The sequence below is a fragment of the Mastigoproctus giganteus genome, chromosome 8 (genome assembly GCF_048544385.1).
Source record: "Mastigoproctus giganteus isolate SK-2022 chromosome 8, ASM4854438v1, whole genome shotgun sequence".
Classification (NCBI taxonomy): Eukaryota; Metazoa; Arthropoda; class Arachnida; order Uropygi; family Thelyphonidae; genus Mastigoproctus; species Mastigoproctus giganteus.
This window is the reverse complement of record NC_143582.1, coordinates 80912817-80938994: the sequence shown is the minus strand read 5'-3', so window position 1 is coordinate 80938994 and position 26178 is coordinate 80912817. Positions and strand designations below refer to the sequence as shown.

Below are 26178 nucleotides of genomic sequence, written 5' to 3'. Positions count from 1 at the left end.
TTGAATTCTATCTTTGGGCAAAGTTTTGCAATAGCTGTAGTTCAGACTGGTATGGCTAGTAAAGACAACGTAGTTACAGCTGCATTAAAAAGTTGACTCCAGTTTTTACTGTAGTTATGTTTTTCCTGGTAGTTCCAGTTTATCTTCTCCATTCAAGCATGATTAAATGCTAACAACAGTCTTATAGCCTTCAGAAACCAAAACATTGGCCCAAAGTTAGAATTCAATATATAATTCAAAACTGTAAATGCTTTTAATTTGGATATCAGGGCTTATTAGGTCAAAGCTTGCAGAATAATTTCATCATTTTTCTAACAATAAACCAATTAAAACAATTGAAATTAACTGTTCACATGGTAAAGTGTGATATCTTAAAAATTTACAAGGGAGCTGTTGTGTCAAAATCATCTAACATTTTGTTCATTTATATACAAAATTATTCTATAAAAAATTTTAGCAGCTTCATCTACAAGTATTTGAAGAATGAATTAGTTAACGTACACAGGCCAGAGCATTTCAGGGGTGTTAGCATAATCATTCTTAAAGACTCATATATAAAATTGTACAATATTATATATAATGGGGAATTTGCCCATAAGCCCATTTCTCTTCAGGTCTGAGGGCAGTCAGCAGCATGGTCTGATGATGGGTATCAATATAACCGAAACGTCACACTATTGTATATATTAGTTCACACTATGCTTAATAAAATATATATTAAAAACTCCACATGGTAAAAGAGTGGTTAATTATACATATTAATAATTCTTAATTATATATAATAAGAAACTGGAGCTTAGAGGGGGAACAGGCATTCTGTGTGTTATCAGACACAGACTAAAACACTGATGGGTCCAATATCTTTTTTATTTTAGAAGATTTAGGAGAAGTCTGGCTGGCCTGCCTATCTAAAATCCACTCATGCACACGTTCTCGTGGTAAGCCTTGTTACGTCACTTTGGTGGCAACAAATGTGTAGAGTGATTCACTTCAAGATGCCTGGTCAGCGTGAAGAGGAAAAAACCAAATCCTCCAGCACTTTATTATATATGACAGCACAATGAAACAAATGGCATTCAGTCCCCAGCAGCTTTTACACTCCTTATGGCAGTGAGAGAATCAGAGTAGAAGCAGAGGGTGCTTTTTTTTTTTTTTTTTTTTTTTTGAGAACCACAAACATGAGATGCATTAGAATGTACAGTACTTAGTACCATGCTTGGGTTGAAGATTGAGAAGATGAAAGAAGATATTTGTTGATATTTGTTTACAGTCTGTGGACTGTAATTCTCAGAAAATACATGTGAAGGAAGATTGTTCCAGAAAACTGCAACTGAATGAATAAACGAGGAAGATGAAAATTTGGTTCTGTGAGTTTGAAGTTGGTCAGTAAAGGGATGTTGGCTGGTGGCGGCACCGTTTTTAATAAAATTTTTGTTTGGACTGTTTTTAAAGAGAGAGCATGAAATATAGAAGCCAATTCAGAAGAACAGTGCCTGTGGAAGTATCTGTAGAAAAGGCATGTAGCAGAAACAGAACGTCTATGAGATAGAATGGAGAGAGTCTGTTAGAGATGAGTCATTAATTAACCTAACTGCCTTCTTCTGAATGGAATCTAGAAGCCTGAAAGTGGTTTTGGGGGCACTGCCCCAGATATGGGAACAATATTCCATGGTAGGGTGGATTTGCAATTTGTACAGAGTTAATAGCTGTTTAGAAGAAAAGTAACACTAAGAGGAGTGAAAGAGAAAACTAAGTTTTTTAGAAGTAGAGGAAGCAATATTTGTAATGTGCTTGTGCCAAGACAGATTAGAAGTCAGGGTAATCCCCAAAAGAGATATATCATCTTGCCTAGAAATCGGAGTGTCTCACCAAAGATAAGCATAGGAGCTGAATCCTTTTTGCGAGATATAAGGGAGGACTGAGTTTTAGAAGGACTGAAATCAACTAAGTTGTCTTTGCCCCACTGGAGAATTACCTGGACATCAGCATTTAAGGAATTGTTAGAGGATATTCGAGAAGTTGAAGCTGATTGAGCAGGGCAAGGTTTCTCAAACTGGAATGCAATGTGCTATCAACAGCAAAACTATGGATAGGATTTCCGGTCAATGAAAGGTCATTAATATACAAGAGGAAGAGAGTGGGAAAAAGAACTGAACCTTGGGGTACATCAGCATTTGTGGAAAAGTTAGAAGACATCTACCATCACCCTCAGTGAGCGATCAGAGAGAAAACTGGATAACCAATTACAAAAAACAGTTGGCAAACCAAAAGATGGAAACTTGTTTGGAAGACCTTTATGCCAAACACTATCGAAAGCCTTTGAGATGTCAGGAGCAACTGTTTGTGTTTTACCAAACTGTTACATTGAATTTGTCCATAAATAGGTAACATAAGTCAGAATATCACCATTTGATTGACACTGATGGAATCCATACTGGTGATCGTTGATCAGATGGAAGGATTTAGGTAGTTTAAAAGTTGGTGGTTAATTGATTTCTCAATTACTTTAGAAAGAGTAGAAGTAATTGCAATGGGTCGATAATTGGATGGGAGGGATTTGTCTCCTTTTTTAGGAACTGGCTGGATATGAGCAAATTTCCAAGCAGAAGGAAAAACACCTTTGGAATAAGAAAGTGAAAAAATACAGAAAAGAAGAGGAGTAAGTTCAGGAGCACAGGTTTTGAGAACAAGTGGAGAAATACCATCAGGACCTGGAGCTTTCTGAGCATCAAGATTTGTCAAAATCCTTCTAACATCCTTTTGACGGAAGACCACAGGATGCATTGAATGCAGCATGTTGGGAAGTTGGGAAGTTCCGTTTTACCAAGAAAACGGAAGCCAGCTGGTGTTGTGAACATTAAAATCACCAAGGAAAATTGGAATGGAGAAAGTCAAGTTGCAAAGAGAGGAAGTCAAAGAGCTCCAAGTGACTAGCAGAGTTGGGAGAATGGTAGAGACAACAGATGAATTTGACACAATGAGGTAGAGAGATTTTAAACCAGAGAAGATTGAAAAGAGGAGATTCCAAATTACCAAGTCTCTGACAGGGAATATCAGAACGGACATATGCACAAGTACCACCTTTGAGATGAAAGGAATCATACAGCAAATAATTTGGGCAGCTGAGATGAGCAGTAGTTGACTCAACCAATAACTGAGATTCTTTCAGAAAAAGTACATGGGGTTTGGCAGACTGCAAATGGAAATGAACATCGTTGAGATTAGAACTGAGACCATGTATATTTGTGAAACGGACTAGGAAGTGTTTGGGAGGTTTAGATATTTTTGCAGATAAGCTAACTATTAGTTTGAAAACTCATGGTGTATTCAATAGTAAGAAAAGTGTGTGGGGGGGGGAGGCATGCTGTATGAAGTAATGAAATTTTGGATATGGCATACACGTGGTAGGAATATATCCAGATCCTTGACATAATGTGGCATCGAAAATGCCCCCCCATATACACACTACTCGGACTCCCTCTAATCACTATCTGGGAGAGTGTGTATGTGTGTGTGTGTGTTTGTTTAGGGTTAAACGGCACGAGGGGTTCCCCCATCTCTGCATGCTATACATTGTGGGTGTGAAACAGAACACTGTCAATGCCAGAGGTTTAAAAGTATATGGATTTTGTATTTGTGTAGTGTCGTGTACCGTTGTTAATCTGGTCATTTAGCCGCTGGGCCCCTAATGGGACCCAACATTGCCCCATTCCGCCCCGTGGAGGCAGACCAGGTACACCACTATTATAGTTATTTACTCTGGCAGGTCCTGCCACCTAATTTCCTGGGATTTCAGTGGCAGGGATCTAGGAAAAAAAAAAAAAAAAAACCGCTATAGATAGGGGTCATCCAAAACAAAGGGAGTACTAGTTGGGCGATTTGATGTTGTTAAGTTTTTGGGTGTAGGACTCAAGCAATTTGGAGTTGATTCGGACGCTAGTTGTAAGTTAGAGAAGGGGAGGGAGACTGAAGACTGGGGGGAAAGATAGAGATATGGGGTCCATAGGGAAGATGACCAAAATCAGTGGAGCAGGCCCATGCCCCACCAGAGTGAAAAAGAGGGGTGGCGAAGGGGGGGGAGACACCAGGGATAAACTCCCCCTCCTGCCGGGGAGTGGAGGCAAAGGACCATGCAAGGGAGCGTGCTTAGGGAGGCCTAATGGCTGCGCAGCTGAGCTGTGCTGGTGAGTTCTGTCACTCCTGGGATGAAGGAAGGAAGGAGGTTTTTTTTTTTTTTTTCCTTCTTCTGAGAGGATTGTCATATCCAGGAAGTTTCTTACTTTGATCTTCAATGGGTGGTGTTTGGGTGCCGAACCCGTCTAGCAGTGAAGACAGACTGCGCAAACTCTGTAAAGGCGGCGTAGCGCTGCTTGTCCATCATAATCAGGTGCTCACAATGCCGGGGATTTTCTTGCATTTTAGTGGCAAACCTTAGCCAGAACTCGTCATATTTATGACAATTATACATTACGTGATCCCACGTTTCTTCAGCCCTGCAGTGACACAGTGGATCATCTTCAATGCCTAGGGATGTTAGCTTCGCTTTAAAGGGTCCGTGGCCTGTCAATAGAAATGTAGTATGGAGGCCTGGTGAGTACCAGAGAGGAGGCTTTGGACTGATGAGGTTTACAGAGGGAATGAACTTTTTGGTTATCAATCCTTTGTTGCTGGTGTCCCATGTCTCTTGCCAGGTCCTGTACATAATTTCAGAGATTGTCTTCCTTTCCCTGTTTGGGGTTGTTATCAAGGTTAAGCCCGGCGCTTAAGGCCCCAGTCTGCACGGCTTATACAGATGATCATGGCTGAGTATTTTTTTATTTTCCGTGACATATATTTCAAGTGAGGATGGAAATTTAGCTCCATATCTAAGACAATTCCTAAATACTTTATTTCTAGGTATAATCTTATGGAGGTGTTGTCAATTTTGATAACGGTGGTCTTCATAGTTGGAGCGTCCCCTTGAGCAATATAGATTTGGTTTTCTCTCCTGAGATCTTTAGTCAGTGAATGGCTGCCCAATCCTGAAGCTTAGTTAGTGCGCAATTTGCTCGCTCCTCTAGATCAGCTCTTGTGTCACCATGCACCACCAAAACCAAATCGTCAGCAAACGCAAGGGGTTGAGTCATCCCCAAGTCCATCCCAAGGAACTCGTCCAGAATGATGGACCAAAAGAAAGGCCCCAGGACCGAGCTCTGGGGACAGCCTATTTGGGAGAGTAGAGGTAGCAAGATTATACACTAGCTGATCCAGAAACCTCCTAGAGAGTTACCAATAGGTTCTGCCCGGTGTACTAAAAAGCGCCGGCCTGCGAACACCGTTTTAGAGCTGTACCCTTGAAATGTAAGGAAGTTTGGATCTTGCCATGATGTACATCATAATCTCAAAAGACATCAATCATACTGCATGATGGAAGAGATGGGAAAATTCATGGTGTATTCAATAGTAAGAAAAGTTGGGGGGGGGATGTTTATTGTTGTTTGTTATTTGGTTTTTAGGAGCATTAGCAACTAAGGCCATATTGCTCCGGGATATGCGGTGGTCATTCCCTGACCTTTCCGCATCCTCTGTATTTGGTGGTGACAGGCTCGAACCCCGGTCTAATCAAGAAGCATGTGCTATGCACTGGTGCTCCTTCCCACCTGGCTACGGAGTTGCCTGTGGGGGGGGGGCATGCTGTATGAAGTAATGAAATTTTGGATATGGCATACACATGAAGCCAACTAGCTTTGAAATGGTGCCATCTGGGTGGCAGTGCCCACTGAGAATAAATATCAGTAGTTTCCTCTACTAGAGAAGTGTTATTTATTTGAAGTAGTGTAATACCTGGTATCTTGTTTTAAAGTAGCCACAATATGAGATAAAATTAAAGGATGCCTTTACACTACGTATGTAGTTAAATTTATGGGTAAACTATGGTGTATCCACACTGATATTATATAAAAAATATGCAAATAAACATTCGGTATGTATGACATCATTGCCACCATGAAATACATCAATTTTTGCATTTATTTCTATGCCTGCATGCTGTCTTAATGTTTATTTGTTTGCAAATGTCTGATTATATTACATTTCCTGCAGTTGAAATTGCACATATATTACACAAGCGAAATTTGTTATCTTTCAAATTTTACAAAACATGAAAATCTTATGAATATGCCTTCTGAAATTTTGTGCCAATTTTTTTTTGGAATCTTATGAAAGACACCACTAATCAGCTTTGCACCACATAAGTCCAATGAAATATCATTATGGAGAACAACTATTATTGTTATTTGTACCACTTTGCAATGTGGACTACCACAGCACACCTGATGGCCAAGTTGTTAAGGAAAATAAGCAGAAATTCAAAAAATTTCAAAATAAATCATATTTTAAAATAGTTTTTTATTTTTAATTAAAGCAAGGTGCTGGGGATTTCAAGGACTGCTAGGATTCATCATGAAAGTCGTCAAGTAAATAAATGGGCTGTGTTAGGGAACTAAGAGTAAGAACAGATGCATGTATACTTGCATGCACACCAATGTTAGGAGTATAGTAAATGAACTTAATGAATTTGAATTGCTGGTCAAGATAACAAATATAGACTTGTCGAGATATTAGCATAGGCATATGATACAAGAAAGCAAGCTTATAACAGTATCAGCAAAAAATAAAATAAAAAATAAAAATTCCCATTTCACTTATCCATTAGCTCCAAAACATTTGTCCAGTTCTTCCTTGAATTAATTTAAGCTATCAACTTCCACAATGACTGATGGAAGTTTGTTCCAGCAATCAACCACCGCTCGCTGGCAAACTTTCGCACATCTATTCTACAACTACCTTTCCTCAAGTTAAATTTATGCCCCCTTGGTCAGGAGCGAGAGTGCATAGCACGCATTCCTTGAGTGGACCGGGGTTCAAGCCCATGACTACTAAATACGACAAATATTTGTATTGACGATTTATTGTAAACTCTACTGACTTGGTTGTCGTGCCGGAGTATAAACAGAAAAATTTATTTAATCTGAGCAAGAGGAAGAATCCCATCAGCATTCAGCTTGCTCAAACCATTCAATGCCTTATACACCTCAATCAGATCTCCTTGCAGGTGCCTAGGCACCAGACTCTGTAGTTTGCAGAATTTAAGCCATTCTTGGTAAGAACAACCCTTTATTCTCCTCACCAATCTCATTGCCCTTGTCTGTAGACTTTCCAACAGTTCTACATCCTTCCTAAAATGAGGCCTCCAGACCTGTATGCAGTACCCAAGGTGTGGCCTGATCATTGCCTTATACAAGGGGATAATCACCTCCTTATCCCTGCTAACAAAATTCCTGTACATAACTGACAAGATTCCATGAGCTATTCTGGCACCCTGTCTGCACTGCTCAGAAAACTTTATATCTGACTGCACAATTACCCACAGGTCTTTTTCATTCTCCACTACCATGAATGTAGTACAACACAGTTGGTATGCTACTCTGGGGTTACTGATATCCATATGCAGTATTTGTATTTTTCAATGTTAAACTTCAGTTGCCACACCTCAGCCCATCTGCCCAACTTTTCTAGTTTCTGTTTCTGTAGCATACTGTCATTGTCATTAACAATCCTGCCAGCCAACATTTGTATTGTATGGAAACTTGGACATTAAGCCTGATATACCTTCATCAATATCATTGATAATATAGAAAACAACAATGGGCCTAACACCGAACCTCTGGGGAACTCGACTAATAACATTAGTCCACGAAGAGAAGTGTCCATTGATTACGACTCTGTCTTCTTCCACTCAGCCATCCTTTATCCATAGCAGCAACTTACCCTTAATGCAATACTGCTCCAATTTGTAAATTGTCTTCCATGTGCAACAGTATCAAACGTTTTTCTGAAATTCAAGTATATGACATCAAAATTATATTTTTGCATCCAGTTCCTTTGTGATCTGTCACCTTAGTATTCAATCAAATTGGTCAGACAAGACTTCCCCTTAACAAACCCATGCTGTGTCTGAACTATAACTGCAGTCTTGGGAAGTACATATGGGGAGTACAATGAATACAGAAATATCAGACAGGATGGTAAGGGGGGGGTATGTCCTTAGTGAAGAGGCACACAAAATCTATAGCATTGTATCCGGTTGACATGGGTGGCCAGTGCAATTTTGAGTCAGTTTGATGTGACATTAGCATTGGGAAAGAAAAAATGAGAATAGGAGTGTGTTGCAGGCTTAATGACTCTGATGAATATAAAGACCAACTGTACAGAAAAATAGAGTGGACCATTAAATATGTCTTATGTGGGATTTTAACTCTGCAAATATTGAATGGAAGTTGTGGATTTCTCACAAACACACACACCAGACTTTTGATTTTTTGATGACTGTTTCCTGTAGCAGCATGTTAGAGAGGCAAGAGGGAGCAATACTATTGATCTGATTATCAGCAATAATTATTCCTGCATTAAGAATCTGCACATAGAAGAACCACTAAGTGGCACTGATCACAGTGTATTGATTTGGTATTTACTTAAGGATGAAACTACTATTAAGGGTAAAGGAAAGGATTTTTGCTTTCGTAAAGGTGACTACAGTGGTCTCAGACAATTTTTAAATTCTACACAATGAGACCAATTAATGAGGTTACCATCGGTAAATTCTAAATGGGAACCATTCCAGGAATTAATCACAGAAGCTACTAGGCTTTCCATACCAACTAATAAATACTCTTCAAGGTACTGCCTAAATGGATGTCAGATGAACTGACCAGACTCGTGGCAGAGAGGAAAAATTCATGAGATGCATGTAAATTATCAGTCAACACAGAAGCCTATGGTAGATATAAACTACTCTCTAAAACCAAGTCACAAAGGAGGTTAGGAAAGCAAAGGCAGATTGAAAGAAATCTTTGGTAAGGAATGCAAAGAAAAACAGAAGACTTCTTTACTTATGTAACCACTAGAAGGAAGGAGATGAATCAAATTGATTCACTTGATATTGATGGTTCGACTGTTGATAAGTTTAAAGTTCAGAATATACCAATCGTCATGCAGATTGCTGACAAACTGAATGAATATTATACATCTACATTCACACACAAGAAATTCTTTGTGGAAGAGGATGCCAGAAATTTATTAAACACTAACAGAGAGCTAAATGATTTTGTAATAATTAAGAGGAAAGCAGAAGAGAAATTGTTGAAGTTAAACATAAGAAAGGCAATTGAGAGTGAAGGAAGTAAGCAAGCCCTTAGTCATAATTATGAGAGCATCCTTGAATTCAGGGCAGGTCCTTGAAGACTGGGATGTGTGAATGTATCCCCAATTCACAAAGGGGGATAAAAGGGTGACATGAATAATTACAGACTGTTACTTTAATTTCTGTTACAGGGAAAATAATAAAGTCATTGGTAAAAGAGGTAATTCGGGATCATCAAGACAAGGCTGCAATTATACTTAAGACACAGCATGGGTTTGTTAAGTGGAAATCTTGTCTGACTAGTTTGACTGGATACTACAATGGGGTCAAAAAAGAACTGGACACAAAAAAAATAATTTTTATATCATATACTGTACTTAGATTTCAGGAAAGCTTTTGATACTGTTGCACATAAGACTGCTGTGCAAATTGGAGCAGCATGGTATTAAGGGCAATTTGTTGCTATGGATAAAGGGATGGTTGAGTGGGAGAAGACAGAGGGTGGTAATCAATGGACACTGCTCTTCATGAACTAAATGTTATTAGCTGAGTTCCACAGGGTTCGGTGTTGAGCCCATTGTACTTTTCTATATTTATCAATGATACTGATGAAGGCATATCAGGATTAATGTCCAAGTTTGCAGATGATACAAAGGTTGGCAGGGTGGCTAAGGACAGCAATGGCGATACGCTACTGCAACAGGATCTAGAAACGTTAGGAAATTGGCTGAGAAATGGCAATTGAGGTTAACATTTACAAATGCAAAGTACTGCATATGGGTAATAGTAACCCAGAGTAATGTACCAACTGTGTAGTACTACACTCAGGGTGGTGGAAAATTAAAAAAGATCTGGGGGTAATTGAGCAGCCAGATATGAAGTTCTGTGATCAATGCAGACAGGCTGCTAGGGAAGCTCATGGGGTTTTGTCAATGACATAGAGGAATTTTGCTAGCAGGGATAAGGAGGCAATTATCCCATTGTATAAGGCAATGGTCAGGCCATATCTTGAATACTGCATACAGTTCTGGAGGCCTCATTTTAGGAAGGATGTAGAGCTGCTGGAATGAGTACAGAGAAGGGCAATGAGATTGGTGGGGGAAACAATGGGATGGTCTTAACAAGAAAGGCTTCAGTTCTGCAAATTGCAGTTTCCAGAGACTAGGCACCTGCAAGGTGATCTGATTGAGGTGTTTAAAGTTTTGAATGGATTGAGCAAGCTCAATGCTGATAGGATTCTTTCTCTTGCTCACACACAAGAGGGCAGAAATTCAAATTGAGGAACTATGGTTGTAGAATAGATGTGAGGAATTTTGCTCTTAGCCAGCAGGTGGTTGATTGGTGGAACAAACTTACATCTGTTGTGGAAGTTGATAGCTTAATAAATTCAAGATACAACTTATTTACTATTGGAGTGAATGAATAGGTGAAATGGAAAGTGCTGAGAAGTTAATAATAGAATCGGAAATCATCTAATTTATCACATAGCACTCTATAAATGTTTGAAGTTTATATTTCTACATCGTTTTTTTTTTTTAAATTAGAACGTTAGAGTCCTTATTATCCAATTTTCTCTCATAGCAGTTAATTAGCTGAAATTATTATTTTTTCAGTATTAAATATAAAATATTGATATTGCCCTGATGTGGAAACAGATTGCAGTAGCACAAGTTGTCCATAATGAATGATAAAGAAAGACATTTCTATGTTGCAATTATTTGGATGTTTATTCTACATGAAGAACCTGCACATGTTAATGAGTTTGATATGTATGACTATTTCCTGTATATTAATAGTTAATCATATTTGACAATAATAGAGAATAAATATCCAAATAATCATAGTAACCAGTGCAAATATGTTTATTTAACATCTAATTCTCAAATATTATATAACGCAATATCATAAAAGTATACTTAAATCAGAATTCATAATAGAGAGAGTGCCTATTTTCTAAATATAGCGATATAAGCAATTTGAAATATGAAAGCATATGTTGGTAATAGAAAAATGTCTGTTACTTTCAAACTATTTTTAGTAAAATCAAAACAATTATTAAAGCAAGGTATTAACAAAAAACAACTCTAAAGCTATTCAGCAGCAGACATACTACAGGATCACACTAAATAGATTTTTTTTTTTTTTTTTTTTAGAAAACTGATAAACACACACACACACACACACACACACACACACACACACACACACACACACACACACACACACACACACACACACACACACGCACGCAGAATAGTCCAAGCAAATGAATCTCTTTTTAGGACTTGTGTTAAAAGGCATCAATTTCTGTGGATTAAAAAATAAAAGAACAGTTTCACACATAGGAAAGCAAGAGAGCCATTATATTTCAAGATGCTCATCATGCAACAAATACTCAGCAACAAGATACCTCATAGGATGAGGATGGAACAGCTGCTGAAAAAGAAGAAGCAGGCTTTGGAAAAACAGGAGGAGGAACCTTCACAGTCTGGGGACTGGTAGGTGCTTCAACATGATGGATATTTGAAGTTCTCTAAAGGTAGAGAGAGGCACCCATATACAAATAAAATAAAATAAAAAAAAAGAAAAAAAAAAGAAATAGCAATTGATAAATAAGCCAAATAAAGAAGAATAACTATTTTAAACTATATTTGACAATAAAGTTATTAACAGAAATTGATTTTTAAAAATGATTCTGCTGTTAAAAAATTTTTTTTAAAAATGATTCTTGTAACAGATTAGTGCCAGAATGTAATATTCTTCTAATTCTGATTAATCCCAAAAAATAATTCTTTTAAAACTGAAAAATGTTTCTTTTCAATATTAAATTCTTAAACATGAAGTAGATATTTAATGTCAAGAAGAAAACGCTTGTAATGAATAATAAAATTATACCTTATCAATTTTCATGACTATTTTCAAAAGATACTAAAATTTTACTGTTATCAAAACATCAGAAGACTTTTTTTTTTTTTGGCAGCTTATTTGAGTTATTTTATCCAAAAAAGTATTCCTTCTTAATTATAAATCTTGTGTAATTTTTGATGTTTTTACTTCTCTATCAGCTTTAATTATATTTATTCTTCACTTTACATGCCTTTTTGCCTTCTTCCATTACATAGTAGCATTAGTAGAGGCATATGATGCAAGAAAGCAAGTTTATACAGCATTAGCCAAAAAAAAAAAAAAAAATTATTTCACCCATCCATTCACTTCAAAAGTTTGTCCACTTCTTCCTTGAATTTATTTAAGCTATCAACTTCCACAACGACAGATAGAAGTTTGTTCCAGCAATCAACTACCCATCAGCATTGAACCTGCTCAATCTATTCAATGCTTATAAGTCTCAATCAGATCACCTCGCAGGTGCCACAATTTGCAGAACTTAAGACTTTCTTTATAAGAGCACCCCTTTGTTCCCCTCACCAGTCTTGCTGCCCTTCTCTGTACTCATTCTAGCAACTCTATATCCTTCCTAAAATGAGGCTTCCAGATCTGTATGCAGTACTCAAGGTGTAGCCTGACCATTGCCTTATACAAGGGGATTATCACCTCCTTATCCCAGCTAGCAAAATCCCTGTATATCATTGACAGGACCACATGACCTGCTCTGGCAGCCTGTCTGCACTGCTCAGAAAACTTCATATCTGACTGCACAAATACCCCCAGGTCTCTTTCATTCTCCATTACTTTGAGTGCAACACCATACAGTTGGTAGATTTCTCTGGAGTTACTGCTACCCATATGCAGTATTTTACATTTGTCAATGTTAAAAACTTTCTTCTCCTATGACTCCAGGCATGGACAAAATTTGCAATTAAACTTTTCCCATCTCTCCAATTGCACTGCTCAAAGAAAGTCCCCATGTTTCAAATGTGGTTATACAACTAGATAACAAGCTGAAATGGTCTGGATGAACAATAAATGTTTTCTAGCCAAAGAATCTGGAAGCATTGCCTTAGTGCTATCAACAACTGCTGAATGTGTACTGTCCAATACCAACAAATTCTTTTATAGAATTAGACTTTTAAGCATAAAACAATGCCACTTGTAATCATGTACTCCAACATGTAAAATCATGATCATGTGGGAGAGGAAGAGTAGGTAGCATATTTCTGCAAATTGCTATTCTCAAAGACACTTTTGACAGAATTGTTTTTATATTAGAAATGTTTAATTTCATCAAAATTCTCCTGAACTGCCTCTGACAACCTTATAATATGCTTCTACATCCATTCTCCCAGTGTTCATGTCACAACAGAATGACTTGACATTATAGTAGCAATCCATGTCAACTGGGAATTTGACACGGATTATTATTTCAGAATCTACATGATGTGCACTTAACCAAAGTATAACCCCATCTCCCGTTCTGTATGTCCATTGCCAGAATAGCACCAAGTTTTTGATATGTCTATGATATCTGTATTTGATGACTTAACCCAGTGGTTTTCAACCGGGGTGCCACAACAACATTCCAGGGGTGCCACGTAATTTGAGTTTAAGTTACTTAAACTTATTTTTTAATTTATATGTTTATTTCATTATAAAAAGGTGTACAGTATCTTTTTAATTTTGTGGTGATCTATAATTGATGTTTACTTAGTACCTCTGTATAAAGAATAAAATTATATACTGTGTGTGTGTGTGTGTGTGTGTGTGTGTGTGTGTGTGTGTGTGTGTGTGTGTGTGTGTGTGTATATATATATATATAAAATTTGTATTATGAAATGTAATTTTTATAATCATATTATTGTAATAAATATCATATAACGTATATATTTTTTAATATTAATATATACAAATTTTGTATATATATATATATATATATAGAGAGAGAGAGAGAGAGAGAGAGAGAGAAAATCAGATCTAACAGGCAGAAAATTGAGTAGGGGTGCCGCAAAATAAAATAACTTACTTAGGGGTGCCGTTATTAAAAAAGGTTGAAAACCACCGACTTCACCAATACTTCAAAAGTTATTTGGTGCATTCCTAGAATGCAGTTCATTTGAATATGATTGAAATGCTGTATTTTAAATTTGAAATTAATTCTTACCTTGATTAGACCACATGTCTTGGTCAACTCAAGATAAGCTATCATTTCATTATTGTTTATTAAAAGCTAAAGATCTAGCATTACAATCCCCTTCTGTGTACACAAGTTAATCATGTTACTTATGCTGCATTCTTGTCCATTCAATATATTTGCCAATTTAACACTTTCTTAAATAAGTCTTCTGATTTTTTTTAAACAATCTAGCTTCAAACAATAATCTGAAGCTGGATTCTGGCAATGTTCAAACAGCATTCCCAGATTTTTCTTCCAAATTAATGCAATGACACACACACACCAACCATCATATTTTAAAGTTTTGTTTGGTTCTGGGCTTGGTGTGTTAAAAGATCAAATTATTTCTTTGAACCACACACTAGATTATGCTAAGAATGATGCTCACTAAACGAGGTCAGTGAGTTCATGCAGGGTTGTATTTGACTATGTACATACCTCGATAAGTTTATAAATTACTATTTTTATTGTAAACCATTTGCATGAAGTATCAATATGCATTGTTTATTTGGTTGAAAATACTGAAACCATTTTTGATTAAAGAAATTATAAACATGAAAAGATAAATATAATATAATTTAAGATTAGTGGATTTGCGGTATACTTTTATAACTACTGAACACCTTGATGAGGTTTCAGTGAAAGATTAATGAAAAAAAAAAGGGTTCAAAAACTGTCTTGCTTATATTCATACTACAAGTAGTATAAACAGGAGTTCTGATACTTATGGCTAAATTTTACACTATTTTTTTATTAAATTACAATCAGACAAGTAATCTAGAATATTAAATGTTTTAATTATAATATTAAATTATCTTTAATTTTCAAATAATATAATAATTATTAAATCAAAATCCAAAGGAACTTATCTATTAGGTAAGAATATTAGGGGTTGTCCTTATGAGAAGAGTTATGAAGGTATGGGTTATAGAGCATGGCAACTAGAGTATTGGATAATATGAAGTGTATAAGACACAGAGGGAGGGAGAAAAATGAATGATTGTAGAATTTTCACACTGAAATGGAACAAAAAGAAAAAACAAAGACTATAGTGTGTTTTTGACCACTGTACGTTTTTTCTATTATGTTTTTTGTTGATGCAGCAAAAGCCTAGTTTCTTTGCATTCTTTATCCTATGATAGGGTGACCCTATTTTTAATGGGATTGTCTCCTTTTTTTTAGCCACTGATCCTATTGTTCTGAGAAAATGTAAACAGGATGCCAAATGTCCCATTTTTTTTAAAAACTCATCCCATTTTCCTTTTCTTTCTTTCTTCTGCACATGGATTGTGTGTGCAGCATGGCTGACGCAATAGACACGCGAATGAATTCTAGTATTTTCTTTGGTGTTTTTCTAAACTCTAACATTTGAAGAGTCTAGTAATTAATTATAAATTCAATTTGTTGACTATAGGTTGAGATGCCCAAGTGAAAGTGTAGCTTCAGACATGTTTAAAGAAGAATTCCCTTTCCTAAGTGAAAGACAATGTTAATGGTAAAGTTTTATGCACTGTTTGTACAGCTGAATTTTCTATTGAACGTGGTGGTTGTTCAGATATTACACAACACTGCTAACAAGCACAAAAAAGCAGTTGCAGCAAAAAGTGCAAGCTATAAACTAACCTCTTTCGTGACAAAACAACAAGATATAAATGGTGAATGGAAATGTCTCGCTGCACAAGAAGGATTGCTAGTTTTCCATCTACCATCACATGAAACTTATTCTCAAAAAGATTCACATGTGCAAGAAAAAAAAATGAGAAAGTACAGTTGTGAATGTACTGGCTCCTTTTGCATTTCATTGTGACTTATGTGAGGCAAAATATGTATCTGTTATGGTAGATTCATCAAATCTACCAAGCCCGAAGTTGGTCCCAGTTTTGGTGAGGTATTTTATACCTATGAAAGGAATACATGTGAAATTGTTGAAATTCCAAATTAGAGATATTAGTGGATCACATTCTGTCCATACTGGAGAAATATAAATTAACCGACAAGATAATAGCATTTGGTAGTGACAACTGCAACATCAACTTTGGTGGCATTACAAGAAAAGGCAAGAATAATTTCTTTGTTAAGTTAAGCAAGAACATAAAAATTAACATCTTAGAAGTAGGCTGTACTACACATATTGTGCATAATGCTTTGCAAACAAGGTGCAGATATTTTGCCAATTGATGTGGAATCATTTATTAACAAAGTGTTTCAACATTTATATTTTCACTATTAGAGTTGAGGCACTGAAATCCTTCTGCAATTTTATTGAAGTGGAATATATGCAACTTTTAGGAAGTGTGAAGACGAGATGGCTTTCCTTGCTACCTGCAGTGGAAAGAATGATCAAAATGTTTGATGGTCTCAAGTCATTTTCTATCACAAGATAAAAGCCCTAAACTCTTGAGGGATTTTTTTTTTTTTTTTTTTTTTTTAAGTAATCCACAGTCCCTTCTCTGGTTCAAGTTCATTCACAGCCAACTTAAAACGTGTAATAACATTATCAAAAAGATTGAGTGAGAGGACATTTGTGGCAGTGAAGTGGCACAAGAACTGACTGCCATGACAGAACAAATGTTCAATAGAAAGGAGCAATTTTTTTTTTTTTTTTTTTTACATCTGCTGACCTGGACCTCAAAAACCAACTGACAGAGGATGGTGTCAGAGACATTGAGTTTACTGAAATTGTCAACAATTTCTATGATACTTTCTTAGAATACGTGGAAAACTGGGCCAAGCCTTTTGCAGAACTATGCGAGTTTAAATAGGTTTTGTTAAATATCCCTCCATCTTGGTGTGTTGTTCAACAGTGTGTCCAAAACATACTCAAAATTGACATCAACATACTAAAAGTAATAGATGAAGATGAACTATTCAATGAAGTGAATCATGTGAAGAATATATGTGAATCTAAGACTGATCATTGGAAGAAATGTGGTGTGGACTAAGACAATTTAAACAATGAAAAATGCAGACGTTAGTTTTGGGAACATAATACATATTGTGAGTTTTGTTTTAGGAATACCAGGCACAAATGCATCATTAGAGAGGGTGTTTTCTTTAATGAACACATTTTAGAATGATGAAAGGAACCATTCTAACTGTACTGGTAATGATGAAAGGAACCATTGAAACTGTACTGGTAATATTAATAACAAAAACACATTTTAAAGACATTTCAAGAAATGTCTTTAAAATGGACTTTTACAATTTCATAAAGGAACAGCCAAACCTTTTGGAAGAAATTCAGTTATCTAAAAAAATATGACAAAGATATTAGTGGTGTATGTTCCTGGACCATCTCAATAAAGATTTGTATAATTTGACAATGTTAATGTGAGACTAAGACAGTGATAAATATGTAAGTAACCTACGTTAATTTTAAACAAGCTAAATGGTTATGGTTAATTGGCATGAAACGAGTACAAGAGAATCATTCTAATTAGTATGACAGTTAATCATGTCAACTCGCCATGAGTGTTCCGTTTTTCTGTTTTATAAATCTAGTCACCATAGCCTATGCTAATACTATAATATGAACAGTTCAACCTGAGAAATGTGACATTTCTGAACTTTTCAAATTTCTACAGATTAGAAAATTGATTCTAATAAGTTACTAAACTAACAAAAAAATATGCCACATATATAATAAGAATTATTTATATTTATTCTTGTATTGCTTTCTTTATTATGGAAGGTTCTGCAACCTTAACAAGTATACAGTTTTGAAGGTGCTTTCAAAATCTTCCATATCAAGGAACACAATAAAAATATAAATAATTTTAATCCATGCATTTATTGACCCCTTTAGTTTCAATTATAATTAAAATAAGAATGGGTTAAAATAATCAAATTAGTAACAACTGAGCTCAAAAATTAAAAATTTACTTCAAATATAACTATTCTTATTTCATAACTGATGTGTTTAATAAGAAAACAACATTCACGTTCTGATTAATTACATCAGTTATTAGCCTTCTGTATGAAGATCAAAGAATTCTTCAACAATAAACCAAAAGAGTAATTACAATTAATACCCTTATTGGACCAGAACAACATTCTCATTGATTTTTTAACCAATTAACGGGCACACTATTTTATAGACTAGTAAAACTCAAATATCTAAAAATATATTAGAATTACATCTGTGTGAATTTAAATATCCCACCAGATATGATCTATTACCTTTTGATCTCCATCATTTACTTTTTACTCAGAGAAGTTTAGCTATAAAAGAGATAGACGGTGGTGGTAGTGGTAGAGGTTGTGCAGCCTACTGCACAACCTCTACCGTCTATCTCTTTTATAGCTAAACTTCTCTGAGGTTGCAAGTAACAACCAGTTTCATTAGTAGTGTACATTCTGTGTCATGATTTTGCAATGGAGCAATAAATGAATATCAAATTTTGCTTTAAATTGGGAAAATTTGCAACAGAAATGAAATGTTAAGTCATACCAGTGTGTTTGAATGGTATTTACTGATTCAAAGATGGAAGTGAGAATGTTAGCATTAACTCAAGAAGTAAGCATCCAACAACTTCTCAAAATGAGCAGACAGAGTCACAAAAGTTTGGAAAATTGTGGCAAGCAATCATTTGTTTGATCCTTGGAATGGTGGCTGACAAGCTGGATATGAATAAGGAGATGATCTGCAAATTCTGCATGAAGATTGATGGAAAAGGAAGGTCTGTGCTAAATTTGTGCTGCACATCATCACTTATTAGCAGAAACAATGAAGAGTGTCATCAAGCAAAGACTTCATGTAGACTTGTCAAGATAATCCCAATTGTATTGTCACTAGAGGTGACTATTGGTGTTTCAGTATGAACCAGCTACAAAGGTGAGAACTTCAAAATCATCACAAAGCCCAAAATGTTTTGTTTTAACAGGACAATGCCAATCATGTTTTTGGACAAATAGGTGTGAGTTATAAGGAATTTGTATGTGAAGGGGGGAGGGGGAGAGGGAGAGAAAGAGAGAGAGTCAACGCTACATTCTACATATAGGTGCTTCAAAGAATATTGAAATGTATTTCCCAGTTTTTTTATGCGTCTGCTAGATGGTTAATTATTTCTAATCTGAGCACTGATTATAATGCAATATTTTACAATAAGGAATTATTGGAAAAGAGTTGTACATCTATATTACAGATATTTTATTATATGAAATATTAACTGAATACAAAAATGTTTTCCCATATGAAGGTGCCTCTGTAGCCAGGTGGGCAGGAGCAGCACATGCTTCTTGATTAGACCGGGGTTCGAGCCCATGCCCACCAAATACGGAGAATGTGGAAAGGTCAGGGAATGACCACCGCATATCCCCGGAGCAATATGGCCTTAGTTGCTAATGCTCCTAAAAACCAAATAACAACAACAATCCCATATGAAGTGAATATAATATAGTAGAACCTTGAATCCAGCATCATCAGGACCAGCACATGCCAGATTTTTGAAAATTCCATTCTATTGAAGGTTATGATACAGCCTAAGAATTTGGAAGCAATTCATTATTTTTGTTAGATAATACAGTTGCACTGATTCCTATAATCTCCACAGAATTACAGTCTCCAACATTAAGACATTGGATTGTCCAGTGGGTAATGTACACACCAAAGAAATAAAGGTCGTGGGTTAAAATGCTGCCTCTGGTATGGGTGTTTCAAGTGTCCAATATTTTTTAATAGGAAGTTAAATAGTACAGCATAATTTCAGTAATCAAATTGCCTTCAGAACTAAATATACACTACTGTATTATTAAATTCTATACCATAAGCTAGTAATGAATGTCTCACAATAATGATTTTACATTGCAAATACATAACACTCAGATACAGTCTAGGATATATGTAAAAGAGAAAAAAACTGATGTTTGGAAATGATTAATGGAACATAATGCATAAATATGGTACCTGCGGTTCTTTTTAAGTCTGGTTAGCCTATTTGCCCTCTACCCTCATATGGTTGACTACCCTCAGAGAAATATTTTTATTGAAAAAGTGCCTGAATTTTTACATTCTACTGTAACTTTATATTATAAAATATAAATACATGCTGTCATGTGTTTATTCTTACTGCAAAAAGAGAGAAAAAAAAAAAGTTGTTTTGCTACATTAAAAAAAGCAACTTAGTTTGCTATGGATACTTACATGGAAAGGAACTGGTGAGATACTTCCATATGCAGATGCTGATGTTGGAGTTTGAGGAACAGTTGGTACACCAGTGGCAGGAGGGGGACTAGGAACTACTGAAGTCTCTTGTGTCCTAAGTCAGATGTACAATTGACTACGAATCAATTATATATATGCTCAAATAAATATAGTTAAATTTATACATGCTTTTGTGTTATAGACAATATAAGCCTAGTCAAACGGAATAAATATCCATTTTTTAACACTGCACTATGTTAATAGTTTTAAAATATTTTGGAGAGTAGCAAAAAAAAAAAAAAAAAAAAGAAAAAGTACTTGAATATTTCAAGACTGAACAAAGCCGGAATGCACAAGAACAGCATATTACTCTCTAAATGGCATACTCAGCCTTTTCTTCCAAATGAATGGAAATTAAGTCAAGCATATTAACGGAGGCACTGGTAAAAGAAGCACTGCAGGATCATCTAGACAAAACTTCAGTTATAGCTCAGACAGCATGGTTTTGTTAAGGGAAAGTCTTGCCTGACCAATTTGATTAGATACTATGATGTGGTCACAAAAGAACTGGATGCAGAGAATAACTTTGATTTCATATATTTGGATCTTAGAAAGGCTTTTGATACTGTTGCACATGGAAGACTGCTGAACAAATTGGAGCAGTGTGGCATGAGAGGCAAATTGCTGCTATGGATAAAGGGATGGTTGAGTGAGAGAAGACAGAGAGTGGTAATCAATGGTCACTGCTCATCATGGACTAATGTTATTAGTGGAGTCCCTCAGGGTTCACTGTTGGGTCCTCTGTTGTTTTCTGTATTTATAAATGATATTCATGATGGTACATCAAGCTTAATGTCCAAGTTTGCAGACAATATGAAGGTTGGCAGGGTTGTTAAGGACACTAATGACAGTATGCTGCTGAAACAGGATCTACAAAAGTTGAGCAGAGGGAATGAGAGGTGGCAAATGAAGTTTAACATTGACAAATGTAAAGTACTACATATGGGAAGCAGCAACCCCAGAGCAACGTATCAACTCTGTGGTACTACACTGACAGTGGTAGAGAATGAAAGGGACCTAGGGGTGGTTGTGCAGGCAGATATGAAGTTTTCTGAGCAGTGCAGATGGTCTGCAAGAGTAGCTCATGGTGTCTTGTCAATGATATATACAGGACTTTTTCTAGCAGGGATAAGGAGGTGATTATCTCCTTGTATAAGGCAATGGTCAGGCCACACCTTGAGTACTGTATACAGGTCTGGAGGGCTCATTTTAAGAAGGATGTAGAGCTCTTGGAACAAGTACAGAGAAGGGCAACAAGATTAGTGAATGGAACGAAGGGTTGCTCTTACGAAGAGAGGCTTAAGTTTTGCAAATTACAGTGTTTGGAGACTATGCACCTGCGAGGTGATCTGATTGAGGTGTATAAAGCCTTGAATGGTTTGAGCATGTGCTCAATGCTGATGGGATTCTTCCTCTTGCTCAGAATAATCACCTGAGAGGGCATAAATCCAAATTGAGGAAAGATGGTTGTAGGATAGATGTGTGTGTGCAAGTTTGCCTTTAGCCAGTGGGTGGTTGGTTGGTGGAACAGACTTCCATCCTTTGTTGTGGCAGTTGATAGCCTAAATAAATTTAAGGCTGGGCTGGACAGGTATTTGGAACGAATGGAGGGGTGAAATGGGAGTTTTTTTTTTTTTTTTTGGCTGATGCTGCATAAGCTTGCTTGCATCATTATGGTGAAATGTGTTTCCCCTTTACTGAAATATCATATACTGCAGCAGATAAATTACATGTCTACATGAATTGATTCATTAATTTATCATTTTGATTATTTTAATGTTTTTCCTTTCTGTTCAATTACATAGGACAGGTGCAATGTGAAATGCAGTAATCTCACAACCTGACAGATACTGGTTTTTTGACAATAAATCTAACCGAGCATGAATTATCGAAACAAACGGTAAAATTCAAGAATTGAAATTGCAAACTCCAAGCAAAAAAAATAAGTAAACCCAATTGGATTTACTTATTTTTCATTAACTTTATTATTTTATTCATATTTATTCTCTTACCCCCTTGGATGACTGTCAGTGAAGCTGCTGAAACAATAACATATGAAATGATTTTGGTAATGTTCCACTTAAAAAATTAAAACAATGAAAAGTAAAAAATTAACAAAAAGCACAAATGCCACATGGATATTTTCACCAATGGTGAAAGATGCTCTGCACACAGGAATTAAAAGTAAAGGATTTAGACTTTCTTTTCTTTCTTTCTATTTTCAATGATTGATATAAAACAACTTTCCTGACTATGGAAAAGTGTTCCAATGACCATCAGAGCATCAACTGCCCTAAAATCAATACAAAAAAAAAAAAAAAAAAAACTAATACAAAAAAAAAAAAAAAAAAAAAAAAAATAGTTGCTCCAAAGAACAAAATATACTGAGTGGACAGGAATCATGGGATATCTACCTAGTAATGGATAGGCCCACCTTTTGCCTGGATAAGGGCAATCACACAGTGAGGCATCGAGTCCAATAGTTCACGAAAGACTTCCACAGGTATTTCCATCCATGCTTGCTGCACTGCTGTCCATAATTTCAACACAATCCTAGGTGGAGGATCCAAAGCTTGAACAGACCTTTCCACAGTATCCCAAAGATGCTCAACAGGGTTCAACGTCTGATGAACAGGGAGGCCATTCCATGGTGGTAAAATCTGCAGAATGTTCTTGGAACCATGTTCTAGTCACCATAGCTCTGTGGGAGGTGCATTGTCCTGTTGGAAGAGTTCATTGCCCTGTGGATACCAACAGAGGTAGCAGTACTACGACAACAATACAAAGAGGTGCGAAACACCCATACAGAAAAAATTAAAAAGAACAAGCGAGCCTCTTGGGAAAACCTGGTCTCCAAGACAGGGAACGAGAACCCCTGGGGTGTAGTGTATAAAATCACCACAAACAAGCTCCTCAGGGGAGAAGCATCCACTGTAACGAGGATGTCCAATGGAAGCCTGACTAAAACGTGGGAGGAATCTATTACCAATATCCTTAGTGCTATCATCCATGAACCACCAGATATCCTTAATGAACAAGGAAAGGTAATATGCCAGGCAAACCAAACGTATAGAACCCAAGAAATAGAACTGCCCTTCACAGTCGATGAATTACAGGGTGCGGCCTTGCAACAGGAAATGTCCCGGCCCGGATCTCATAGAACCAGATGTGGTCAAAAAAGCCGTGGAATATATACCGAACCTGATACTTAATCTCCTCAACCGATGCCTGGAAACTGGGAAATTCCGGACAAGTTGGAAGACTGCACACCTAAAACTTATCTTAAAAAACCCAACAAAACCTCCGGAACAACCGGTCTCATATCGCCCCATAGCCCTACTCTCTACCCTAAGCAAACTCTATGAAAAGCTGCTCCACAAAAGGATCATGAACCATTATAAAACTGCCAACCTGGAATCACCCGGGCAATATGGATTCAAACCGGGCTTCTCGACCATTGAAGCAGTCCAAAACCTCATAACCAAGGCAACCCAAAGTAACAAGAAGTATTTTCTGGTAATAGCAGTGGATTTTGCTGGGGCCTTCGACACGGTCTGGTGGCCCAGCGTCCTTAGTAGACTCCGGAAAGCAGCACTCCCAGTAAACTTGTATAACGGTGTCCAGGCATATCTATCGGATAGGAAAATTGAGGTCGTCACAACTTTCCAAAGAGTTGTTAAAAGCGTCCGAAGGGGCTGCCCACAGGGATCTGTCCTGGGGCCACTAATGGGGAACATGGTTTTTGATGACTTCTTGGCTCTGGACCTGGAAAATGTGGCCAGTCAGGCCTTTGCTGATGATCTCATTTTAATGGTGGAAGCGGACTCCAGAACGGGACTTGAAACACAGGCAAACCAAGCACTACAAACCTTACAGAATTGGGCAAAAACACATATGTTAATGATTTCACCAACCAAGGCAAACTCAGTATTACTAAAAGGCTCTCTAAATATCAGACGACCACCGCAAATAAAGATAGCGGGAAAATGTGGCCAGTCAGGCCTTTGCTGATGATCTCATTTTAATGGTGGAAGCGGACTCCAGAACGGGACTTGAAACACAGGCAAACCAAGCACTACAAACCTTACAGAATTGGGCAAAAACACATATGTTAATGATTTCACCAACCAAGGCAAACTCAGTATTACTAAAAGGCTCTCTAAATATCAGACGACCACCGCAAATAAAGATAGCGGGATCCACCGTTAAACTAGCAAAGCAAATAAATTATCTAGGTATTATCCTGGATGGAAACCTGTCCTTTACACCTCACCTCACCTACTTGAGAGGTGACTAAGGAACTATGCAGCACATGTAGCAAGAGTATCTCGCAGGGACTGGGGACTAAACAAGAAGACCCTGTCTCTGTATTATAAAACAATATTCATCCCAGCGATCACCTACGGATCACCAATCTGGTTCAGGAAGGCCGGAACCGAAGTCACCGTTTTGCATGCCCTAGTATGCAAAACTCACCGTTTTGCATACTAGGGCATGCAAAACGGTGAGCACCCACACTCTGAAGGTCCTGGCAGGAGCTCTTCTGCTGGACCTCGAGGTGACTAGATGTGGACTCATGTATTTACTGTCCAAGGATATACCTGCCTCCATCTATGACTTTACCTTGGACCCAACCAACAGCTGGACGGCAGAGAAACAACGAATAGTGGCTCACATGTTGAAGATTTGGCAGCACAGATGGGAGATGTCACCAAAGAGTCAAGTTACAAGAAGCTTCATACCGATAGTCGCAAAAATGTACCCAAAAGCCCCCTCGTGGTTCTATCCTGGGCTAAATACAACCTTCCTCCTGATGGGCCATGGCCCATTTAAAGCAAAACTGAACGCACTCGGAATAATAGAAGAGACCACATGCACTTGTGGAGAACCTGAAACCTGGTAGCATATTATGCACGAGTGTGAATGCTACGAAGAACACAGAAGTAGACTTATAACTGAGATTCAATACTTGCCGAAAAACCAAGAGTACCATCTACTGGATTCAGAAGATGAATACAAAGCCCTCAGCCGATTTGCACTTGACGTCTTCAATAGACAACGAACAGAAATAGCCATTCACAACGAATAGGTGACCACAAATAATAAATAAAGGCAAACTGATAAAACATCAACACAGAGGAAAGGATAGCAAAATACTAAGGACAAACGGTGTAATATGCAGCAGAATAAATCAAACGGCATCGACCTAGGAACCAATGGGAGAAGCTCCAGCCATGATGTCATCGCTCCCAGGATGAACCCACACACCTAGAAAAGGACCAAGGAGTTATCATCAGACTACACTTGCTGGAGGGCACTGCAAATTGCCGCTATGGCGAACTGGGCAGGGCTCCCTTGCCCAGCCCACTTTCTCTCCCTATCCCTGGTGGGGGTGGGGGGAAGGTCTTTCTGCCCCCTCCCCACCCCACCACCCCCTCTTTTCCCTCTGGTGGGGCAAGGGCACGCCCCACTGATATACCTGGGGTCGCCTTCCCTATTGATCCCATATTTCTGTCTTTTTCCCCCCAGCCTTCCGTCTCTCCCCCCTACTCTACCTATATTGCCAGCGAAAAGCGAATGCCCCACAAAACGTAAAATTTTAAATGCCAAACTCGACACACTTGCAACCTCTTTCGGCCTAATTATATTCAAGCGTTTATTCCTCTCCTCCCCCCCTTTTTTATATATATATATATATATATATATATATATATATATATATATATA

The 26178-nt window shown here is 37.2% G+C and overlaps 1 protein-coding gene across 4 annotated transcripts in view; it reads right to left on the bottom strand.

Annotated features, from left to right (window-relative positions):
* Window positions 1-26178, bottom strand: part of LOC150081675 (LIM domain-binding protein 3-like) — a 273752-nt gene that overhangs the window by 90857 nt on the left and 156717 nt on the right. For all 4 annotated transcript variants that reach the window (XM_090378805.1, XM_090378806.1, XM_090378803.1 and 1 more), the window contains exons 9-10: window positions 20392-20506; window positions 11592-11714 (exon numbers count right to left, since the gene is read on the bottom strand). In XM_090378805.1, the coding sequence (XP_090234931.1) occupies window positions 11592-11714; window positions 20392-20506 (238 nt within the window). The remainder of the gene's footprint in view (window positions 1-11591; window positions 11715-20391; window positions 20507-26178) is intronic.